General features: G+C 38.9%; 1 protein-coding gene across 1 annotated transcript in view; it reads right to left on the reverse strand.

Moving 5' to 3' along the window:
- LOC121628140 overlaps window positions 1-17,312 on the reverse strand; it is a 31,718-nt gene extending 14,406 nt beyond the window's left edge. The window contains exons 1-40 of the mRNA XM_041967069.1: window positions 17,255-17,312; window positions 16,939-17,161; window positions 16,671-16,814; window positions 16,436-16,592; window positions 16,288-16,315; window positions 16,092-16,200; window positions 15,921-16,013; window positions 15,764-15,827; window positions 15,472-15,570; window positions 15,289-15,392; window positions 15,067-15,205; window positions 14,789-14,907; window positions 14,548-14,697; window positions 14,296-14,466; window positions 13,894-14,200; window positions 13,526-13,593; window positions 13,351-13,438; window positions 13,142-13,259; window positions 12,938-13,061; window positions 12,705-12,841; window positions 12,351-12,606; window positions 11,864-12,106; window positions 11,579-11,755; window positions 11,351-11,496; window positions 11,182-11,272; window positions 10,674-11,063; window positions 10,454-10,580; window positions 10,254-10,372; window positions 9,924-10,120; window positions 9,663-9,846; window positions 9,404-9,569; window positions 9,058-9,182; window positions 8,631-8,939; window positions 8,351-8,554; window positions 8,137-8,262; window positions 7,867-8,037; window positions 7,661-7,765; window positions 7,483-7,578; window positions 7,232-7,363; window positions 7,016-7,024 (exon numbers count right to left, since the gene is read on the reverse strand). Of these exons, the coding sequence (XP_041823003.1) occupies window positions 7,016-7,024; window positions 7,232-7,363; window positions 7,483-7,578; window positions 7,661-7,765; window positions 7,867-8,037; window positions 8,137-8,262; window positions 8,351-8,554; window positions 8,631-8,939; window positions 9,058-9,182; window positions 9,404-9,569; window positions 9,663-9,846; window positions 9,924-10,120; window positions 10,254-10,372; window positions 10,454-10,580; window positions 10,674-11,063; window positions 11,182-11,272; window positions 11,351-11,496; window positions 11,579-11,755; window positions 11,864-12,106; window positions 12,351-12,606; window positions 12,705-12,841; window positions 12,938-13,061; window positions 13,142-13,259; window positions 13,351-13,438; window positions 13,526-13,593; window positions 13,894-14,200; window positions 14,296-14,466; window positions 14,548-14,697; window positions 14,789-14,907; window positions 15,067-15,205; window positions 15,289-15,392; window positions 15,472-15,570; window positions 15,764-15,827; window positions 15,921-16,013; window positions 16,092-16,200; window positions 16,288-16,315; window positions 16,436-16,592; window positions 16,671-16,814; window positions 16,939-17,142 (5,796 nt within the window). The 5' untranslated portion in view covers window positions 17,143-17,161; window positions 17,255-17,312. The remainder of the gene's footprint in view (window positions 1-7,015; window positions 7,025-7,231; window positions 7,364-7,482; window positions 7,579-7,660; window positions 7,766-7,866; window positions 8,038-8,136; window positions 8,263-8,350; window positions 8,555-8,630; window positions 8,940-9,057; window positions 9,183-9,403; window positions 9,570-9,662; window positions 9,847-9,923; window positions 10,121-10,253; window positions 10,373-10,453; window positions 10,581-10,673; window positions 11,064-11,181; window positions 11,273-11,350; window positions 11,497-11,578; window positions 11,756-11,863; window positions 12,107-12,350; window positions 12,607-12,704; window positions 12,842-12,937; window positions 13,062-13,141; window positions 13,260-13,350; window positions 13,439-13,525; window positions 13,594-13,893; window positions 14,201-14,295; window positions 14,467-14,547; window positions 14,698-14,788; window positions 14,908-15,066; window positions 15,206-15,288; window positions 15,393-15,471; window positions 15,571-15,763; window positions 15,828-15,920; window positions 16,014-16,091; window positions 16,201-16,287; window positions 16,316-16,435; window positions 16,593-16,670; window positions 16,815-16,938; window positions 17,162-17,254) is intronic.
- Between the last annotated feature and the right edge of the window lie 2,225 nt (window positions 17,313-19,537).

Genomic DNA, 19,537 nt, shown 5'->3' on the forward strand with positions numbered 1-19,537 from the left:
TCTAAGGGTCTTTTGCCATTGTTGAGTTTATCAGCCATTTGTGGCAAATGTTTTGTGACAGCTTCAAAATATGGAACCCAGTGAAAAGCATCTCTAAATAATCAAGCTCTCTTTGCTTTCTGTAGTTTTTAAATTCTGATCAACAGATGTTACTTCAAGATATGCATTTGACAACTCAGCATTTTAAATCACTCTGTTTTGAAGGTAAAGCAAACATTTATGGTGAAGGTTTGATGAAAGAAATATAGTTAAAAAAATGCAAGATAATAAACACAACTTAATATACAACTGTATGTGTTTGTGTGTGTGTTACTGTGTGTGTGTGTGTGTGTGTGTGTGTATATATATATATGTATGTATGTATAGAGAGAGAGAGAGAGAGACAGAGAGAGAGAGCACTTTCATACATAAAAGCAACACAAAGTGCTTTAATTGACAAAAAGACACATATTACACATTAAAAGAAAAGACGACAGCTGAGTATAGCTGAGGTGTGGACCAAAATGCAGGCAGATGAGGCAGGAGGCAGGTGAATGTGATACTACAGGGTTTAATTCCTTTTTTATTTTATTTTTTTAAACTTGTCCTGTCCAGCATCATAGCAAGCAAAATGATAATCTGGTTGCTGTATTGTGCTGAACAAATTTGCTCTGCCAAGGGGAGGCCTATGGGTAAGGCTCCTCTTGATAATCTGATTCATTTATTCATTTATTTACTTTGAATCATGGAATCTATGTAATCTTGCTGGACCTGACCGGAGGGGACAGAAAAAGATGGAAAATAGCAAATAGAGCAAAAAGGAAAGAAAAAAGGAGACAAAAAGATCACAGACAGAAGGAAACAACCCTTCAATCCACACCATCACCAGACAACAAACTGTTACACCTGTACATGAACACACCAGAAAATTTCCTACAATTTTTACAAAAATAAAAACAGAAACACACACACACACACACACAAAAAAACAGAGCTGCTAGTCATTAAGAGTTTTTAAATAATAACCAAATCAAAAAGACATATGATGAAAGATACCAGATACTAACTCACAGGAAAAATAAAAAAGAAAGAATTATCTCTTAGTATAAAAACCCACTGGACAACTCAGTGACTGTGTCAGCATGGAGAGGATGAGGAATAAGGAGTGATCAGTGGTGGTGAGTGAGATCGTGCAAATGCGATCACGCCTCTACGGAGGTCAGAGGCAGACCAGGGCCAGAGACCCAGGCCCTCAGCAGCAGCCCCGGAGCACCAGCCCAAGCTACCCCACCACGAAGACAACTCCAGCCCCACCCGAAGGGCGGCAGAGGAAAACCCCAGCAAGAGCCCCCCACGGTCTTGGGGCACAGGTCCCAGTGGGCCCCTGGAGCCCAGAAGCATCCGCCCCACCCCCCAAAGGCAGAGGACCCCAAAAAAATGCCTAGGAGGACCAGGCCCCTCCAGACAGCCACCCGACGTAGGCCAGCACACACCCCGATGTTCCAGCCGCACACCCTGGGAACCAGGGCGCCATGGACCCCCCACCCCCACCTACTCCAGTCGGCACCCCATATAACCCCACACTCACACCCTCCCCTGTGCCATACCCACAAGCACTCACCATCACACAGTCACGTCACACATAACCCAAAGAACAAGAAAAAACTGATACAGACTGGAACACAGGGAAACGACGACAATGATCTGGCAATGAGTAACAGAAACCAAGGGGTATGTATACTAACAACTAACAGGGAACAGATGACGTGAATGAGATAATTGAACCAGGTGAGTTTAATCAGTAGCAACGAGCACAGGACAAACAAGGATGGCTTGACAAGAAACCAAAACAAAGAAGACTCAAGGACAAAAGAAACTAATGAACAGAACTAGCAATAACACAAAGACTGATAAACCATGACATACAGATTATTTTAAACAAATAGACACTCTAAGAAAGCTTTGTACCTCATTGGGTTCAGTTAATGAAAGAAAAACTCACGATGTTCACAGAAATAACTTGACAAAAGTAAGAATAAATAAATAAAAATAATTAATAAAAATTCTATGAAATTTAACCAAAAAAAGTCAGACATTGCTTTTCAACCATGCTTGAACAGAATTATTTTAAAAAATAAACTTATGAAACAGGCCTGGACAAAAATGATAGTACCCCTAGAAAAGACTGAAAAAAAATGTGACCAAAGGGACATGTTGATCTTAAGTGTGTCCACTAATTAGCATCACGGGTGTTTACAATCATGTAATCAGTCAGTGGGCCTATATATAGGGCTACAGGTAGTCACTGTGCTGTTTGGTGATTTGGTGTGTACCACACTCAACATGGACCAGAGGAAGCAAAGGAAAGAGTTGTCTCAGGAGATTAGAAAGAAAATTATAGACGAGCATGTTAAAGACAAAGGCTATAAGACCATCTCCAAGCAGCTTGATCTTCCTGTGACCACAGCTGCACATATTATTCAGAAATTTAAGATCCATGGGACTGTAGCCAACCTCCCTGGATGTAGCTGCAGGAGGAAAACTGATGACAAATCAAAGAGACAGATAATATGAATGGTAACAAAAGAGCCCAGAAAAACTTCTAAAGAGATTAACAGTCAACTTAAAGCTCAAGGAACATTAGTGTCAGATCGCACCATCCGTCGTTGTTTGAGCCAAAGTGGACTTAATGGGAGATGACAAAGGAGGACACCATTGTTGAAGACAAATCATAAAAAAGCCAGATTGGAATTTGGCAAAATACATGTTGACAAGCCACAAAGCTTCTGGGAGAATGTCCTATGGACAGATGAGACAAAAATGGAACTTTTTGCCAAGGCACATCAGCTCTATGTTTACAGATCAAAAAATGAAGCATATCAAGAAAAGAACACCGTCCCTACTGTGGAACATGGAGGAGGCTCTGTTATGTTCTGGGGCTGCTTTGCTGCATCTGGCACAGGGTGTCTTGAATCTGTGCAGGTACAATGAAATCTCAAGACTTTCAAGGGATGCTAGAGAGAAATGTGCTGGCCAGTGTCAGAAAGCTTGGTCTCAGTTGCAGGTCATGGGTCTTGCAACAGGACAATGACCCAAAACACAGCTAAAAACACCCAAGAATTGCTAAGAGGAAAACATTGGACTATTCTAAAGTGGCCTTCTATGAGCCCTGATCTAAATCCTATTAAGCATCGTTGGAAGGAGCTGAAATGCCGTCTGGAAAAGGCTCCCTTCAAACCTGAGACAACTAGAGCAGTTTGCTTATGAGGTGTGGCCAAAATACCTGCTGAGAGGTGCAGAAGTCTCACTGACTTCTGAGGGTTACATTTATTTTTGTCCAGGCCTGTTTCATGAGTTTATTTTTTAAAATAATTCTGTTGAAGCATGGTTGAAAAGCAATGTCTGACTTTCATTGTTTAAATTTCATAGAATTTTTATTTATTACTTTTGTTAGATTCAAATTATTTCTGTGAGTTGGTATGTGTATATATATATATATATATATATATATATATATATATATATATATATATATATATATATATGTATATGTATATATGTGTGTGTATATATATATATATATATATATATATATATATATATATATATATATATATACACATGTGTGTGTGTGTGTGTGTGTGTATATATATATATATATATATATATATATATATATATATATATAAATAAATATGTGTGTATATATATATGTGTATGTGTGTATCTATGTATGTGTGTATGTATGTATCTATGTATGTATATATGTGTGTGTGAGAGAGAGAGAGAGAGAGACCTCATCTGGACTGAGTTGACTGGGTCTCTGGTAGAGACCTTGGTAGATAGGACATGTGGTCAAGCCCTTGCCCTTGGGTTCTGACCATTCACAGCCTAAATGATTGACATAAAACGACCCTCTTGTGGACCTACCACTAGTAGACTCACTGAACTCTTTTGGAGATGCAATAAGAGCTCTAATCTGTGTGGACTAAGTGACAGTCTGAGGCAGGGACCTTGCCTGTCTGATTCCCTAAATCTAAAACTGGCTGTTGGTCATATAGTTGAATATTACTTTTGGGAGGGAATCTGAGCTTGTGTAAGAGGCTGGGAGGTACCAGATGCATGTAATCATTTGATGCAGAGGACAGGCTTTGGAACCAGTGTCCTGAGGATTTCCAGGACTTAATTCCACTCTGGAGTCATCCTGGGTGAGAATAGTTGTGTAGGGGTAGGTTTACTTGAAGCGCCCCTTCCTGGCTCATAGTCAACAAGAAGCTGGCTCTGACTTGTTTGTGCTTGTATACCCAATGAAGTACACAGATTTCTTGGAATATCTATTGATTTAATATACGCTGTAGTCTTTTCTTTTAATGTGTAATATGTGTCTTTTTGTCAAGTAAATTACTGTGTTGGTTTTATGTATGAAAGTGCCCTGTAAATAAACTTTAAATTTTTAATTGATTTTTTTTTTTATGCCGGTCATGTGCTAATTGGCGTGTCACCTCAGGACTTCATTGTTCTGTCGGTGGGCGTCAGGAGGGGTGGAACTGGATGGAACAACCTGCCCTATATGAACATGTAATTTTTCTTTTGTTGGACGTCTATGCTAGATATTATTTGTGCATGACAAATACCATGTTCAGAGCAAAGCTATGTTTTTAAATGCAGAAGCAACAGGATGCCCTTGGCCACAGGTTTTGATCAGTTTTGTAATACGAGTGGATCGATACTAAAATTGATACTTCCAATACCAGCCTTTAATGTTCTAGAGTCGATTTTCATGTTAGAATATTCATATTTTATTGATTTGGGGTAAAAAAAATAAAGCCTATCACGAACTAGAATACAGTAGAAAATAACTATAATATCAAGATCTTTTCTAAATTGCACCCCGCTGGCAGAAACTACTTTGTTTTTTTTGGGAGATGGCCTGTTTTGATTGCAAGCCTGTGCAACGTCTTAACATATGGACTGGTCTTTGTGTACTTTTTCTTTAAAGTGACCTAAGATGTCTTTGGTTAGTTGAATTAAACTGAAATGAGTTGAACTGAATTGAATTGAACTGAACTGAACTGAAATTAATTGAATCAATCCTCAGAATTAAGGAGGAAAAATGAAGTTTTCATCTTGGCTGTGGAACACTGGAAGTTCTCTTTTTCCTTGAGAGTGTGTGGGAATTGTCTGACCACTCTTCGTGTGTTTTGAGGATGTGGAGAAGGCTTATAAACATGTCCCTACAGTATCCTGGGGGAGGTGCTTCAGGAGTATGGAATAATGGGCCATTCAGTCCCTGTTAAAGCAGAGTAAGAGCTTGGTATTGGCAGTAGTGAATCAGATCTGTGTCTGGTGGATACTGGACTCCTCTAAGGTTTCCCATTGCCAAAACTTCTGTTTATCAAAAGGACAGAATATTGTAGCAGCAGCCAAGAGGTGAAGGATTTCCAGTTTTGCCAGTTAAGATATCAGTTTTTGAGTACATCAGATTAGAAGGTATTTTTAAAAATTGGACAAAATGAAAAGGTTTGTACATTTCATTAGCCTGTAATTTAATTACTGGCTGGCTTTTACAGAAATAGAAATGATCCACCTACAGTCTCTTTATGGGCATGAAGCTTGCTGTGGGGGAGAGATCAAGTTTTATAAGCCGTCTGCTTAAATAATTTGATGACTGCCTACATTTTCAAACAGGGTAAGGTTACACAGCATGATCAAGAATAAGATGCCATCTGTAAGTGTGACCTTATATGCTAGGGAATATAAAAGGATGACTGAAGTACTTGTAAGGTGGTCCATGTGTCTGTGACTGATTTAATCAGTAATGTGTGGTTTCTCCTTGAGCCACATCTACATGCTGCTTTACTACATTACAGATGCAGTGATGAGTATAACCAATTAATTTAGAAAATATTGTTCATACAGTAAGTGTTTGAAGAAGCCTTTGGTCGTTTTGTTTGTTTTGTTCTGCCTGCAATACATTTCACTATACTTGTGTTGCTTGCTGATGGCTCTGAATATGCATTGCTGTACAGGAAATGTGGCATGACATGCTTCACTTCATATAAAGTTTAGAATACCATTACAGCCACATATGTGAAAGATTAAATAAGCAGATTATTTTCTTTATTTCACTACTTTCACATTCACAAATCTATGACAAAAAATATATCCAGTGTGCATGGCAAAAATGGATTTGACCTTGTAAAGAGTTTGAGCTTCTCAGTTTTGCTGCTATTAGAAGCAATCTCCGCAAACTAAGAAAAACAATTTCTTTCTTCATTTGTGTTAGTTTGCCTCTATTATTGGTAACTTGACAGTTTACCAGATCAGAAATCATACAGATGTTGCATCTACAGGAAACACTATCTACACAGAGTGTGGTTTCTTTGTTGCATTTCTTGTTGTTTGTACACACCAAAGCTTTAAAACAAACTCAAGTGAATCATCATTTGACATTAAACAAATATATACTGCTCTATCTGGTTTTTGTGGTTATTTATTGATTGAAAAGGATAAGGTGTTCAGTTTAATTTGTCCCATGAAACACATTTCATTAAGATTTCTTGTCATATAAATGACCTTTCAAAGGTTGTTTAAATGACTATAAAGGGCTTTCATTGTAATGGATAGAAATTGGATTTATGACAGTTTTAGCGCAACTTTAAAAAAAATCTAAAAAATACAGTCTGATAAGAAAATAAAACCATAACTTAATTTAAAGCAAATATAGTCTTAAAACTTATATGCTTAATTCTGTAAGAAGACTGAAATGACCACTGAAATGTTTTTATTTCTTCCATTTTTGACAGTAAGATCACATTGAATGAGGGAAATTGATAATGGATAAAAAATTTTAAACTCGTAAATTTTCATGTACAAGAAAGTACAAATGTGATTTTTTAATAATAATAATAAAAGATGCAAACTATAAAGTATTAGACAATGGTAAAATGGTTTATTGAATTGAAAGAAGACAATTTAGTTCATATTTTATGAACTCTGTCAGAAGGTTTCAATTCACTGTTGTCTCTTATTCAGCGCTTTCAGACTGGAAAGAAAGCAAGAAAATAGAGTTATTCAGCACATGTTATCATCAAATAAACATCATTTCAGGAAATGGTCAGGAAAGTAAATTCTATATTTAACACATGGTATGAATATGTACAAGGCAAAGTGAATGAAGAGTGACATATAGAAGTTTTCATAAGAATTTTACTGACCTATTTTAAAATTTGTCTGAAATATAATGACATACCTTTCCAGTGTCTCTGCTCTTGGCTCTGAGCTTGTTGACCTGAGACTCAGCAATGTCAGCACGCTCCTGAGCTTCTTCCAGCTCATGCTGAACCTTCCTGAGCCTGGACATGTGGGTGTTGGCCTGCTCCTCCTGTAAAGTATTTAATGTACATCTTCATGTATTTACATCCCATCATATCAGGAAGCTTTCTGTATGTATTTCTGATTGGTGCTGCCATCCCATTAAAGATGTTGAAATATTTCACTTACCGCCTCCTCAGCTTGTCTCTTGTAAGCCTTGACTTTGAGTTGCAGCTTGTCCACCAGATCCTGAAGTCTGTTCACATTCTTCTTGTCCTCCTCAGTCTGCAGAGATAGATTGTTACACAGCAAGTATAGAAAAAAATTATTTTCCAAAACAAGGACTACTTTAGGTAGACATATTTACCTGGTAGGTCAGCTCCTTGACTCTCCTCTCATATTTGCGAACTCCTTTAATAGCATCAGCTCCACGTCTCTGCTCACTGTCAACTTCAGACTCCAGCTCACGCACCTTTTTAAAAATGATAAATAATTTAATATTTTGGTTTAAAAAAAGTGGAAGTTTCACATTTTTATGTTATGAACTTTTACCACAAAATACAATGTTCATACCCTGGACTCCAGTTTCTGGAGCTGCTTCTTGCCACCCTTCATGGCGAGATTCTCAGCCTCATCCAGACGGTGCTGCAGGTCCTTGACTGTGACCTCCAGGTTCTTCTTCATCCTCTCCAGGTGAGCGCTGGTGTCCTGCTCCTTCTTTAGCTCCTCAGCCATCATGGCAGCCTGAAATTATGGGCAGTTTCAAGACAAAAGTTTGAATGTCTCTGCAATCAACAATAATATTTTTATGAAATAGCATTTTAATGAGAAAATCAGGCTCACATCAGTGATGGCCTTTTTGGCTTTCTCCTCAGCATTTCTTGCTTCCTGAACAGCATCATCCACCTCACTCTGAACCTGGACAAGGTCAGCCTCCATCTTCTTCTTGGTGTTAATAAGGCTGGTGTTCTGAAGATGGGACAAGATGAGACATTTCATTCATTTATGATTTATATCATTAATGACAAACAGTTCTGATAACTTTAAAAATCCCAACCTGAGAGTGAAGCAGTCCAACACGCTCACTAGCATCAACCAGCTCCTGTTCAGCCACTTTGCGTGCTCTCTCTGTCTGTTCCAGAGCAGCTCTCAGCTCCTCAATCTCAGCCACCATCAGACTATTCCTGCGCTCCACCATGGCAACCTGCTCCTTCATGTCTTCCTGTCCTCTGACAGCATCATCAAGGTGCAGTTGGGCATCCTACCAACAAAATATCACTTAGTCTGAATCATCTTTGCTCTTAAACTATTTTTAATTTGTGTTTTAGCAAACTGACCTTGAGCTGTCCCTGGACATTCCTCAGTTGTTTCTGGGCCTCAGCAGCCTGCCTGTTGGCATGGCTCAGCTGAATCTCCATCTCATTCAGGTCTCCCTCCATCTTCTTCTTGACTCTCAGGGCATCATTCCTGCTCCTGACCTCAGAATCTAGAGTGCTCTGCATGGAGTCAATCACCCTCTGACTGTTTCTCTTGATCTGCTCCATCTCTTCATCCTTCTCAGCCAGCTTCCTGTCAATCTCACTTTTGACCTGGTTGAGCTCAAGCTGAACACGAAGAATCTTGGCCTCCTCGTGCTCAAGAGTGCCCTTATAAATTAAACAGATAGCTTAACTTAATTTTTTCTTATGTAAAATTAAGGGGAATACAGTGTTATTCACATGTTGATTGATTCTGATGGTTTATCGAGGGTGATCAAAATTGTACCTCAGCTTCCTCCAAAGCTGTCTGAATTTCAGACTTCTCAGTCTCCACAGTCTTTTTGGCTTTTTCCAGCTCGTGGATGCTCTTTCCAGTCTCACCAATTTGTTCAGTCAGATCTGAGATCTCCTCTGCAGGTAGAATAATTAAAAACAAAACAAATATACGAGAACTGGTTTAAAGTAGAAATCAACTATTATCTATTAAATTAAAGGAAAATATATTAATAGATCTTATACATAATAAGTAGAATGATTTCCTTAGTAAAAATTAAAGCAGGATATTTTGAAAAATGAGACTCTCTTTCAGGTTCAGAGTTATGTTTTCAACAATTATTTGTAATTTGACATACGCTGCAGGTTCTTGTTCTCTCTCTTCATGGTCTCCAGGTGATCCAGAGCCTCCTCATAGGAGTTCTTCATCTTGAACAGCTCAGTGCTGAGAGAGCGAGCCTCCTTTTGGGCTCCTTCCAGCTCTGCCTGACCCTCTTCATACTTCTGTTTCCATTCTGCCAGGACCTACAGTTGTATAGGTTGGAATAATAGTTCATAATGTTTGTGTTTTTCATTACTAATTTTCTAGCATATATATTATTCATGTTAGCATTTTACCTTATCAAAGTTCCTCTGCTTCTTGTCAAGGTTGGCAGCCAGAGAGTTAGCTCTCTCCACATCAATCATGAGGTCCTCCACCTCACCCTGCAGCCTCTGCTTGGTCTTTTCCAAAGAGGCACACTTGGAGTTCACAGCCTCAATGGATTCCTCAGCCTCCTGCAGGCGCTGGGCAAGCTTTTTCCTGTAGTTAATAAGTACTGTAATTGGTCAAGAGGAAACAACTGAAAAGTAAGCAATTTAGATAAGAACGTGACTCACTTGGAGTCCTCCAGCTCCTCAGTCCGCTGAATAGCATCAGTCTCATATTTGCTTCTCCATTGAGCCACCTCACTGTTGGCCTTGGACATTCCTCTCTGCAGCTCAGCCTTGGCCTCCTGCTCCTCCTCAAACTGCTCTCTGAGCAGATCACAGTCATGGCGGGCTGACTGAACACCATGGGCCAGGGCGTTCTTGGCCTGTGAAGGGTGAAAACTATTTTACTGAACTAAAGTCACATGCAGATTGTGCTGGAAAGACTATTTATTTATATATCAAAAGTAAAAATCTGTTGAGAAAAAATGGATACAGATGTGTAGGGTATCATAATACCTTCACTTCCTCCTCAATGTGTCTCTTGAGCTCCTCAATCTGCTGAGTGAAAGCCTGTTTGCCCCTAGTCAGCTGAGAAACCAGGGCTTCTTTCTCTTCAAGCTGGCGTGAAAACTCACCTGGAGAATGATGAATCAAATCAAAATGTTAGAAACTGATGAACCCACAAACACAACAGTTTCCTTTGATATGTCACTCACCGTTCTCTGTCTGGAGTCTTGCTCTCTGTGCATTAATGTCATTTAGCTGGCGAACATTCTCATCATTTTTGGCTTTGAGCTCACTCAGCTGGTCTTCAAGAGTTCTGCACATTTTCTCCAGGTTGCCCTAAATTCACAAAACAAAACAGGTTGTTGCTGTAGTAGATGTGTAAATCAAGTTATTTCGGAGTTCATGTCCTTCAGAAAACCAAAGACACACTTTAGCTTTGGCCACACCCTCCATGTTGCTGGAGAGATCATCAATCTCCATCTTGTACTCGCTCTTCTCCTTCTCCAGCTTCTGTTTGACACGCTGGAGGTTGTCGATCTGCTCTCCCAGCTCTGCAACGCTGTCGGCCTGCTTCTTGCGGAGAGCTGCTGCAGTGGCTTCATGCTGCAGGGTGGATTCTTCAAGGTCTCGGCGCAGCTTCTGGAACTCGGCCTCACGCTTCTTGTTCATTTCAATCTGAGCGGCTGTTGCTCCACCAGCCTCCTCAAGCCTCTCACTGATCTCCTCAAGCTCCCTGGAGAGATCAGCTCTCTGCTTCTCTACCTTAGCCCGAGCGGCCCTCTCAGCCTCAATCTCCTCTTCCAGTTCCTCAATACGAGCCTGAATTTAAGTTTACAAAAGTAATAAGATGAGGACTTATTACTTAGAACTTGTACTGTAACATGTGTTTAGTAATACTGAATAGTGTTCCCTTTGAATGGATTTGATCTGGTTTCACCTGGAGCTCCTTGATCTTCTTCTGAAGCTGAGCACCAAGAGACTGTTCATCCTCAATCTTGCTGAGGAGCTGACTGGTTTCAAAGTCCTTCCTATTTGTGGGAAGCAAAAATTATTTTTATTGTTTGGGAATTCAGGAACATATTCAAAAACTAAACTGTAAAACATACTTTTTGATTTTCTCGTCAGATTGCTGCTTGTCATTCTCCAGATCCATGATGGATTCCTGGGCCAGTTTCAGATCTCCTTCAAGCTTCCTCTTGGCTCTCTCAAGGTCCATACGGAGCTTTTTCTCTTGCTCCAATGAGCCTTCAAGCTGTAATAAACATTTGTTTGTTAAATTATTTGAGGATTAAAACTGTTCTTACTTAAAAACATGCAAACAACGATTTTCTCACATCGTCCACTTGCTGTTCCAGCTTAGTCTTGGCCTTAGTCAGAGTGTTGACTTTGTCTTCCTCTGCCTGGAGATCATCCAGTGTTTGCTGATGGCTCTCTTGGAGGGCTTTCTTCTCCTTGGTTAACTTGGCAATGGACTCATCTTGAGATGCCATCTCCTCTGTCAAGTTTTTCACCTAAGCATTGCATGAAGAGCATATTTAAAGCCAACATAACAGCTTCATTTCTGAAAAAAACATGTTCCTCTTTCCCCCTCGATTTGCATCTGTTTAACTGATTTGAACCTTGTTTTCAGTGGCATGTTTCTCCTTCTCCACTTTAGCCAAGGTGAGCTCCAGGTCATCGATGTCCTTCTTCAGCTCAGAGCATTCATCCTCCAGCTTCCTCTTCTTGGCAGTCAGCTCAGCATTGATTTCCTCTTCATCCTCCAGTCTCTCAGATGTCTCTTTGAGTTTGGCCTCGAGCTGGATCTTGCTCTTAATGAGTCCCTCACACCTTTCCTCAGCATCTGAGAGATTGTCAGTTTCCTACAGTTGAACGGCAAATAGTTTAGACATTAGGATTTGTTTTTGTTTCATTTAAGGTATTTGTGCAACAATTAGTCCACATGGCATCTATGTGTAATGGTCAAGATTTGAAGTGTAGCACATTTTATTTCAAACAATGAATATGTTCCATCTTTAAATTGCAAACATTCACATGAAAATATGAGCAGCTTTTCTCAGTCACTGAACTGTAGATGTTAACTTATATCTGCTGTTTCCCACTTACAGCAGCCACTTGGAGTTGCAGGTCATTCTTCTCCTGCAGCAGGGAAACCATTTTCTCCTCCAGTTCCTTCTTCTTGGCCAGAGCAGTAGCCAAGTCAGTTTTCATCTTGTCATAGTTTTCCTTCATCTGCTGCAGCTCCTTCTCAGTCTCAGCACTCTTCAGAAGAGGCTTGATCTTGAAGTATAGGTTCATCCATGGCCAGTTCTTCACATTCATGAATGAGCGGACATTGTACTGAATGGAGTAGATAGACTCTCTGAAAAGCAATAATTTAAAACAAAATGCCAAATTTACTGCACTGACTGCTTGTTAGGACATTAAAACACATTTTCTAGATGTTGTAACCGCCCCCACCTCCTCTCCATCATCTTCACAAACTCCTTCCTCATGACATATCCTCTGCAGAGAGCCTGAGTCATGGTTACCAGGGAAGCCAGTTTCTCATCTCTCATCTCCTCAAGGGTACCCAGCAGACCAGCTTTGAAGAACACCTAATTTGTCAAGTAGAAAGGAGCCCTCATCATCAGAAATTTCTGATAGTAGATATGTCTATACCCAGTGCTTTGCATTATCCTGCTGAAAAGTACCTTTGTGTGTCCAAACTTGTACTGAGTGTGGTCAACATCAATGGAGCCCAACAGCTTCTCTGAAGCTTTCTTGTTGTCAATAAACTGTCCCTCAGGGATGACACTGGCATTCAATACTTTGTATCTGTGAGGGATAATTATGATGTTTTAATTCATTATTTTTCTTGAACTCTAAAATACATCTTTAAGGAAATCTGGTGTCACCTCTGCTTGAAGTCACCGTAGAGGATTCTGCTGGGGAAGCCCTTTCTGCAGATTCTGATGCCCTCCAGCACACCGTTACACCTCAGCTGATGGATGACCAAGAAGTTCTCCATGAGACCTGAAAGTTAGAAATCAGTAAGTTGTCAATATTACTTTCTATAACAGTTTACAATGAATTTTAAAAAAATGGACAACTTTGCGCTTTGTACCTGGGGTCTTTGTTTCATTGGGAATCAGGCAACGCACAAAGTGAGGATGAGTGCTCCTCAAGTTGGTCATCAGCTTGCCCAAGTTCTCCTGTGGATCATTATTACAATAAAATATCAGTGTTTACAAAATTATCCTTAAACATCTAAAACAATGTCAACATTAAGCTTTGCTTACCCTGAAAAGAGCAGACACCGTCTGAAAGGAACCACCCTTCTTCTTACCGCCTTTCTTGCCACCGCCCTCTGCTCATCAAAACAATTAACGTTATTTATTGTTGATTAAGAAATGAAGGATTAAAAGCATAATTTGATGAACATACCTACATGAATATATATTTATTTCACCACATCTACCATAATATACTACATTTTCTGAATATATACTTATAGTTTGTTATACAATTCTTTTATCATTTAGCTCCCCTATTGTGCATATAGTAAAAGGCAACTGTTTATACATTATAACTTTGTGTTTGCATAATGCAGTAAACTGTTTGACTACTAAATGCAAGACATAGGAGTTTCTTCTTATTTCATATTTACCCTCAGCTGCACCATGAGTTGCATACAGTAAGCAAAGCAGTTTGTTTGAGGACTTCTGGTAGAGCTGAACAACTGAGTCGTTCAGTGGGTCCTTGTTCTTGTCCAGCCAGCCAGTGATATTGTAGTCCACTGTGCCGGCATAGTGAACCAGGGAGAAATGAGCTTCGGCTTTGCCCTTTGCAGGCTTTGGCTTCTCAAAGGCCTTGGTTTTGCCCAGATGCTGATCATGCAGCTTGTTCTTGAAAGACATGTCTGTAGCCTTGGGGAACATGCACTCCTCTTCAAGGATGGAGAAGATACCCATTGGCTAAGAGGAAATTATATTGTTGATATTTCATGTGGGAAATTAAATAAAGATGCATAATCACAAGAATCCTGAAATCCATAAGAACAGATATTTACCTTCTCAATAAGCTCAATGCAGGCAGCCAAGTCCATACCAAAGTCAATAAACTCCCATTCAATGCCTTCTTTCTTGTACTCTTCTTGCTCCAGGACAAACATGGTGTGGTTGAAGAACTGTTGCAGTTTTTCATTAGTGAAGTTGATGCAGAGCTGCTCCAAGCTGTTAAACTGTAATTATAGAGTGGGTTAGTTTCCTGATAAAATTGTGTTCCTCTTCAAAAGTGCTCAAGGTATTTTTTTCCAACTTACATCAAAGATCTCAAATCCAGCAATATCCAACACTCCAATGAAGAATGATCTTGACTGCTTTGTGTCCAACATCTCATTGATACGGATGACCATCCACAAGAACATTTTCTCATAGACAGACTTGCACAGAGCCATGACAGAATTGTTGACCTAGAAGAAAAAATATTGTATTACCATTATATTCATGAAAAACCCTGTATCTTACAAATATAAATATTTTTAATAGTGTTTCTTTAATTACCTGTGGGACGGTCTGACCTTTGGTGACCATCTCATTTCCGACCTTGACCCTTGGGTAGCACAGAGCTTTCAGCATGTCAGCAGAGTTCAGGCCCAAGAGGTAGGCGATTTTATCAGCCACTAATGGACAGAAACACAACACATGCTATAAAAAAGTACATATATATGTAAATCACTATCACACAAGAAACTCAGCTGGGACCTTTCTGTGTTGATTTTCACAGATGAGAACACAGATGTTACCACTATTTACCAAAATGATAATATTTTATCACTCACCCTCAGTGCCGTCAGGTTCAGCCTGCTCCTCGCGCTGCTTCTGCTTGAATTTCATGCTACCATGATGCATCACAGCACCAGTCAGCTTGTAGATGTTAAATTTCTCATCAGCAGTGAATCCCAGGATGTCAATGGCAGTCTGCATGAATCAGAGAAATTATTAGATTATCCTGTAAGTTTTGTTTTCTTGGTCCTTTGCCCTCTCATAAATCACTGACTTACATCTGTTGCAATGAACTCCTCAATGTCATTGATGCTCTTGACAGTGATCTCACCCATACTGACCATTGGGTAGTCATAGGGGTTGGTGGTGATCAGAAGAGCCTCTGAAATAGGACATTTATGTTATCAGATGGAGAAATTGTATCTTTCAAATTTCAGCATCACATCAAAGTAGTCATATACCAATGAGCTCAGGCTTGTGGCCTGTCATCAGCTGATAGAAGATATGGTAGCTCCTCTCAGCAGACAACTGGAAGGTGACACGGGACTTCTCCAGCAGATCTAAGAGAAGTTCATTAGAATTGACAATTTTCACATTTTTTATAGAAGAGAATTGTGGGGAATTGAAACATCACCAAAAATTGAATCACCCTGCTACATGTGTCATAAAAAGTCATACAAGACAGTTTCCCCACTGTAAGTAATCTAATTAACCATTGATTTTGTCCCTATACATGGAGAAGTTCAAACTTACACGTCTCAATATCAGCTGAAGCCAGCTTGCCACTTGTGCCAAAGTGGATCCTGATGAATTTACCCTATACAACCAGCAATATTATTAGCAATGCGTTGAAAAGAAGATCTAAGAGAAATCAGCAATACCACACAATTTCTTTGATGTGATCACTTACAAAACGGGAAGAGTTGTCATTCCTCACAGTCTTGGCATTACCATAAGCCTCCAGCAGAGGGTTGGCAGCTACAATCTGGTCCTCAAGGGAGCCCTGCATGAGATAATTTGAGTAGAATGAGCTATTCTATTAAGAAGAGCTTCTTCTTGGAAACACTGAATTCACATGTACCTGCATTTTGCCAGGAACTTGCTCCTTTTTGCCACCAAGAGCTGCAATTGTTGCAAAGTACTGGATGACACGCTTGGTGTTGACAGTCTTTCCTGCACCAGATTCTCCACTAGTTTGCCAGAGATAAAATTTCCATACTTAGCTTCTTATTCATCAGTGTGATTTTATATTTAGCTTCACAGTTTGCTATACTCACGTGATCAGAATAGACTGATTCTCACGATCTGAAATCCAAACATACAGGTTTCATGAGTTACACTTTCAAAATGTTGTATTTAATTGGTTACACATTGCTATAAAGAAACGTAAACATGTTTCATACTAAAAGATGGCGTCTTTCGTACCAGTGAGCATGAACTGATAGGCATTGTCAGAGATGGAGAAGATGTGGGGTGGAGCCTCAATCCTCTTCTTCCCTCTGTATCCTGCTACAACGACAGCGTCATACACAGGAAGCCACTTGTAGGGGTTTACGACCACACAGAACAACCCAGAGTAGGTCTGTTATAGTAGAGAGAACAAACAATGTAGTAATAGGTTTTCATGCAAACTGAGATATAAAACATAGCCAAAACTCACGTAGATCATCCATGATGCATAACGCTCTTTGAGGTTATACAACACGCAGGGCTCGTTGAGGTGGGTCATCATGGCCATGTCCTCAATTTTATCAAACTTTGGAGGGTTCCTGGGATGGATGTCATCCTCTTTCACAGTGACACTCTAAACAGAAAATGTGTTTTAGATAATAAGAAATACATTATTTCAACAATTATAAAAAGACACAATGTGTAATTTTTTTATAAGAACAGCATAACAAAGAATGATAAAACATAGTTTCTCCTACCTTTCCCGTATCTGTATCAACTGTGGCTTTGCCACCCTCTTTCTTTACCAGTTTACCCTTCAGATACATCTCAGCTTCATCAACCACAAAAAAGGCTGTTTTGGCATCAAAAGGAGTGTTCTGAGCCTCAATCCTCTCTCTCTCTGGCTTGCGAAGAAATATGGCCGCAGGGCCATACTGCTCCATTTCAGCATCTGTGCTCATGATGGCACTTTAGTCGAGACTGAGAGATGACAGTACAATAAAAGACTATTATAGTGTTTCCATATAATCATTTTTTAACTATTGTTTTCCATCATATATATGCATATCTTACCTCAGCTCGTTTAAAACAATAAAAAATGTTGTGATATCTGCTCGAGTCCGAAGATGCTATAAGAAATAAAAGGAATGGTTATTCTCTTTGCAGAAGTATCTTTCATATTGAAAACTGTAGCTGTAAAAAAAATAAACCAATTGATGTAACCAACTGATGTGGCACATTAAAGAACCCAAATTGCATGCTCTCCCATCCATTCAACTCTCTTCCACAACCATAAACATTCTACTTCATTACTTTCATAATTTTTTTAAGTTGAAACTGGAAGTTTACCAAAACTCAGCCACAGAAGTCCTTAATATTCATTTTCTTGGAATAAACTACTTTTTCTGCAAACCCTCCTCAAAATTAGTTTTGAATTAATCTTGCCTAATCATTAGTACTCTTAAATGCCATTGACATTTCGCCCTGATGATAATTTATATCTGTTATATGTTTTGTAACTCCAAAACATAAAAACTGAGGGTAACAAGCAGTAACATGTAACTCATTAATCCAACTCCTTAATAAACTGAGCTCACAGTGAATACACTCACCTGTGATTGCAGCCTATCAGTTCGTGCAGAAGCTGGAACTGCTACATTTATAGTGGGTGGGAATGCCTGGTCAGCAGTAGCTGCTCCCTTGATTTGGGCATGGTCTCTAATCACCCTGTTGCTTATTTTTGTGGCAGTGATGTGTATGAAAATGATATGCGTAATTCTTTGCAATTTGCCACATTATGATATCATATCAAATGATTGATTTGATGCCAAATGTGAATATTCAACAATACCTCTACTATAATAAAGGAGGAATTACAGGAGAAAAAATGCTGACCTCTGCAAGTTTCTGAGGGGGAAAAGACTTAATGTTCTGCAAGTGAGAGTAAATTATTTATATAAAGAAAAATAAGGAGTGCTTCTAGCACTACTTAGGGTTATCAGAGAGAATTTACAGTTGTCTTGCTCCAAAATCGTGCTGCTCCCTCCTAGTGCAGACATAAATGTGATGGCCAAGTAACATCATTTAGTGAATAGTGCAAAATATGGTTTGTGTTTTCAGTAAATATAGTTCTTGATTTAAGAGTCTTTAAAGTTGAGACATCCTGTGAACCTTAAATATCTTTTTAATGTCATGAGCAGCTTTTTTTCAGAGGGGTTGGGGGGGTTGCGGGGGGTTGGTTTTGGAGAGTCATCTGCATTGCGCTGGTATACAGTTGCAGAACACTTGCACGATTAAGATCTTTGAAATAACACAAAGTTCAACAATAAATTACAATAATATTAAAGCTTCCTTCATATTTACTCATGAATACTTTTATTTATGTACAGTGTAAATAAAAATGTTGCACTGAGTTCAAGAAAAGTCTAGTCATGTTTAAATAATTACTGATGAAAATTTGAATAAAAATCTGTATTTTTGATTAAATTAAGAACAAGCTGTCATTACTCTCATTTAAACTAATGAGCTTTCTATCACAATTAGAGAAAATCTCAAAATGTGTCTGTAGCTGATAGTTTCAGAAAGTGAGATACTACAAATCAAAATGAAATGACTATATTATTAGGCGTGACATCATATTAAGGTTTTTATGGGCTATGTCAAATGCTTGCATGGAGCTTAGGCTTGGAAATGCCCCCAAATGTTTGTGATCTAGAGTTACAAGATGCTGGCACATCTCATATTCCTGTAATAAAATTAATTATGAGGTCTTATCCATAAAAGTTCAATCACTCATTATAAATCTCCCTACATGGAGATGAAAACCTTTGGCAATTTGCCTCAGATCGGGCCCAAAATAAGTTCTACACAAGGGGAAATGAACTTCATTCAGCTGCTACATTAGACTGAAGGTGACACCTGCTGATGAAGCAGAATATAAGGGGCCACAGCAATACTCAAGCTCTTATCTATATCAAAATACTTTTGAGTCAAATAGACCAAAAAGAACAAAAATATGTAAAGATATAAATGCAGACACAAGAAATATGTGATCTAATTGACTGTTGGGTGTTTAGTTGACTGTTTTACAATTGGTTCTTTAGATAGATGCTATTGGAGGTGATATGAGGTTCAAGTGATGATTATAAACATTTCAAATTTGTTTATAGCATCTTTGCTGATATTAATCACATTAGGTTGTTGATTCAAATGAATAAAGGAAAAGAATTAGACTTGAATACATGTTGTGATATGATAACTGCTGCCTTATTTGTTTGCATGCATATGTGTTTTCTGTGAATGCAAAAGAAAGAGAATGAGAGTATTTCTACTAAATAATATAAAGTTGACAAATCT

This window comes from Melanotaenia boesemani, chromosome 2, assembly GCF_017639745.1.
Source record: "Melanotaenia boesemani isolate fMelBoe1 chromosome 2, fMelBoe1.pri, whole genome shotgun sequence".
Classification (NCBI taxonomy): domain Eukaryota; kingdom Metazoa; phylum Chordata; class Actinopteri; order Atheriniformes; family Melanotaeniidae; genus Melanotaenia; species Melanotaenia boesemani.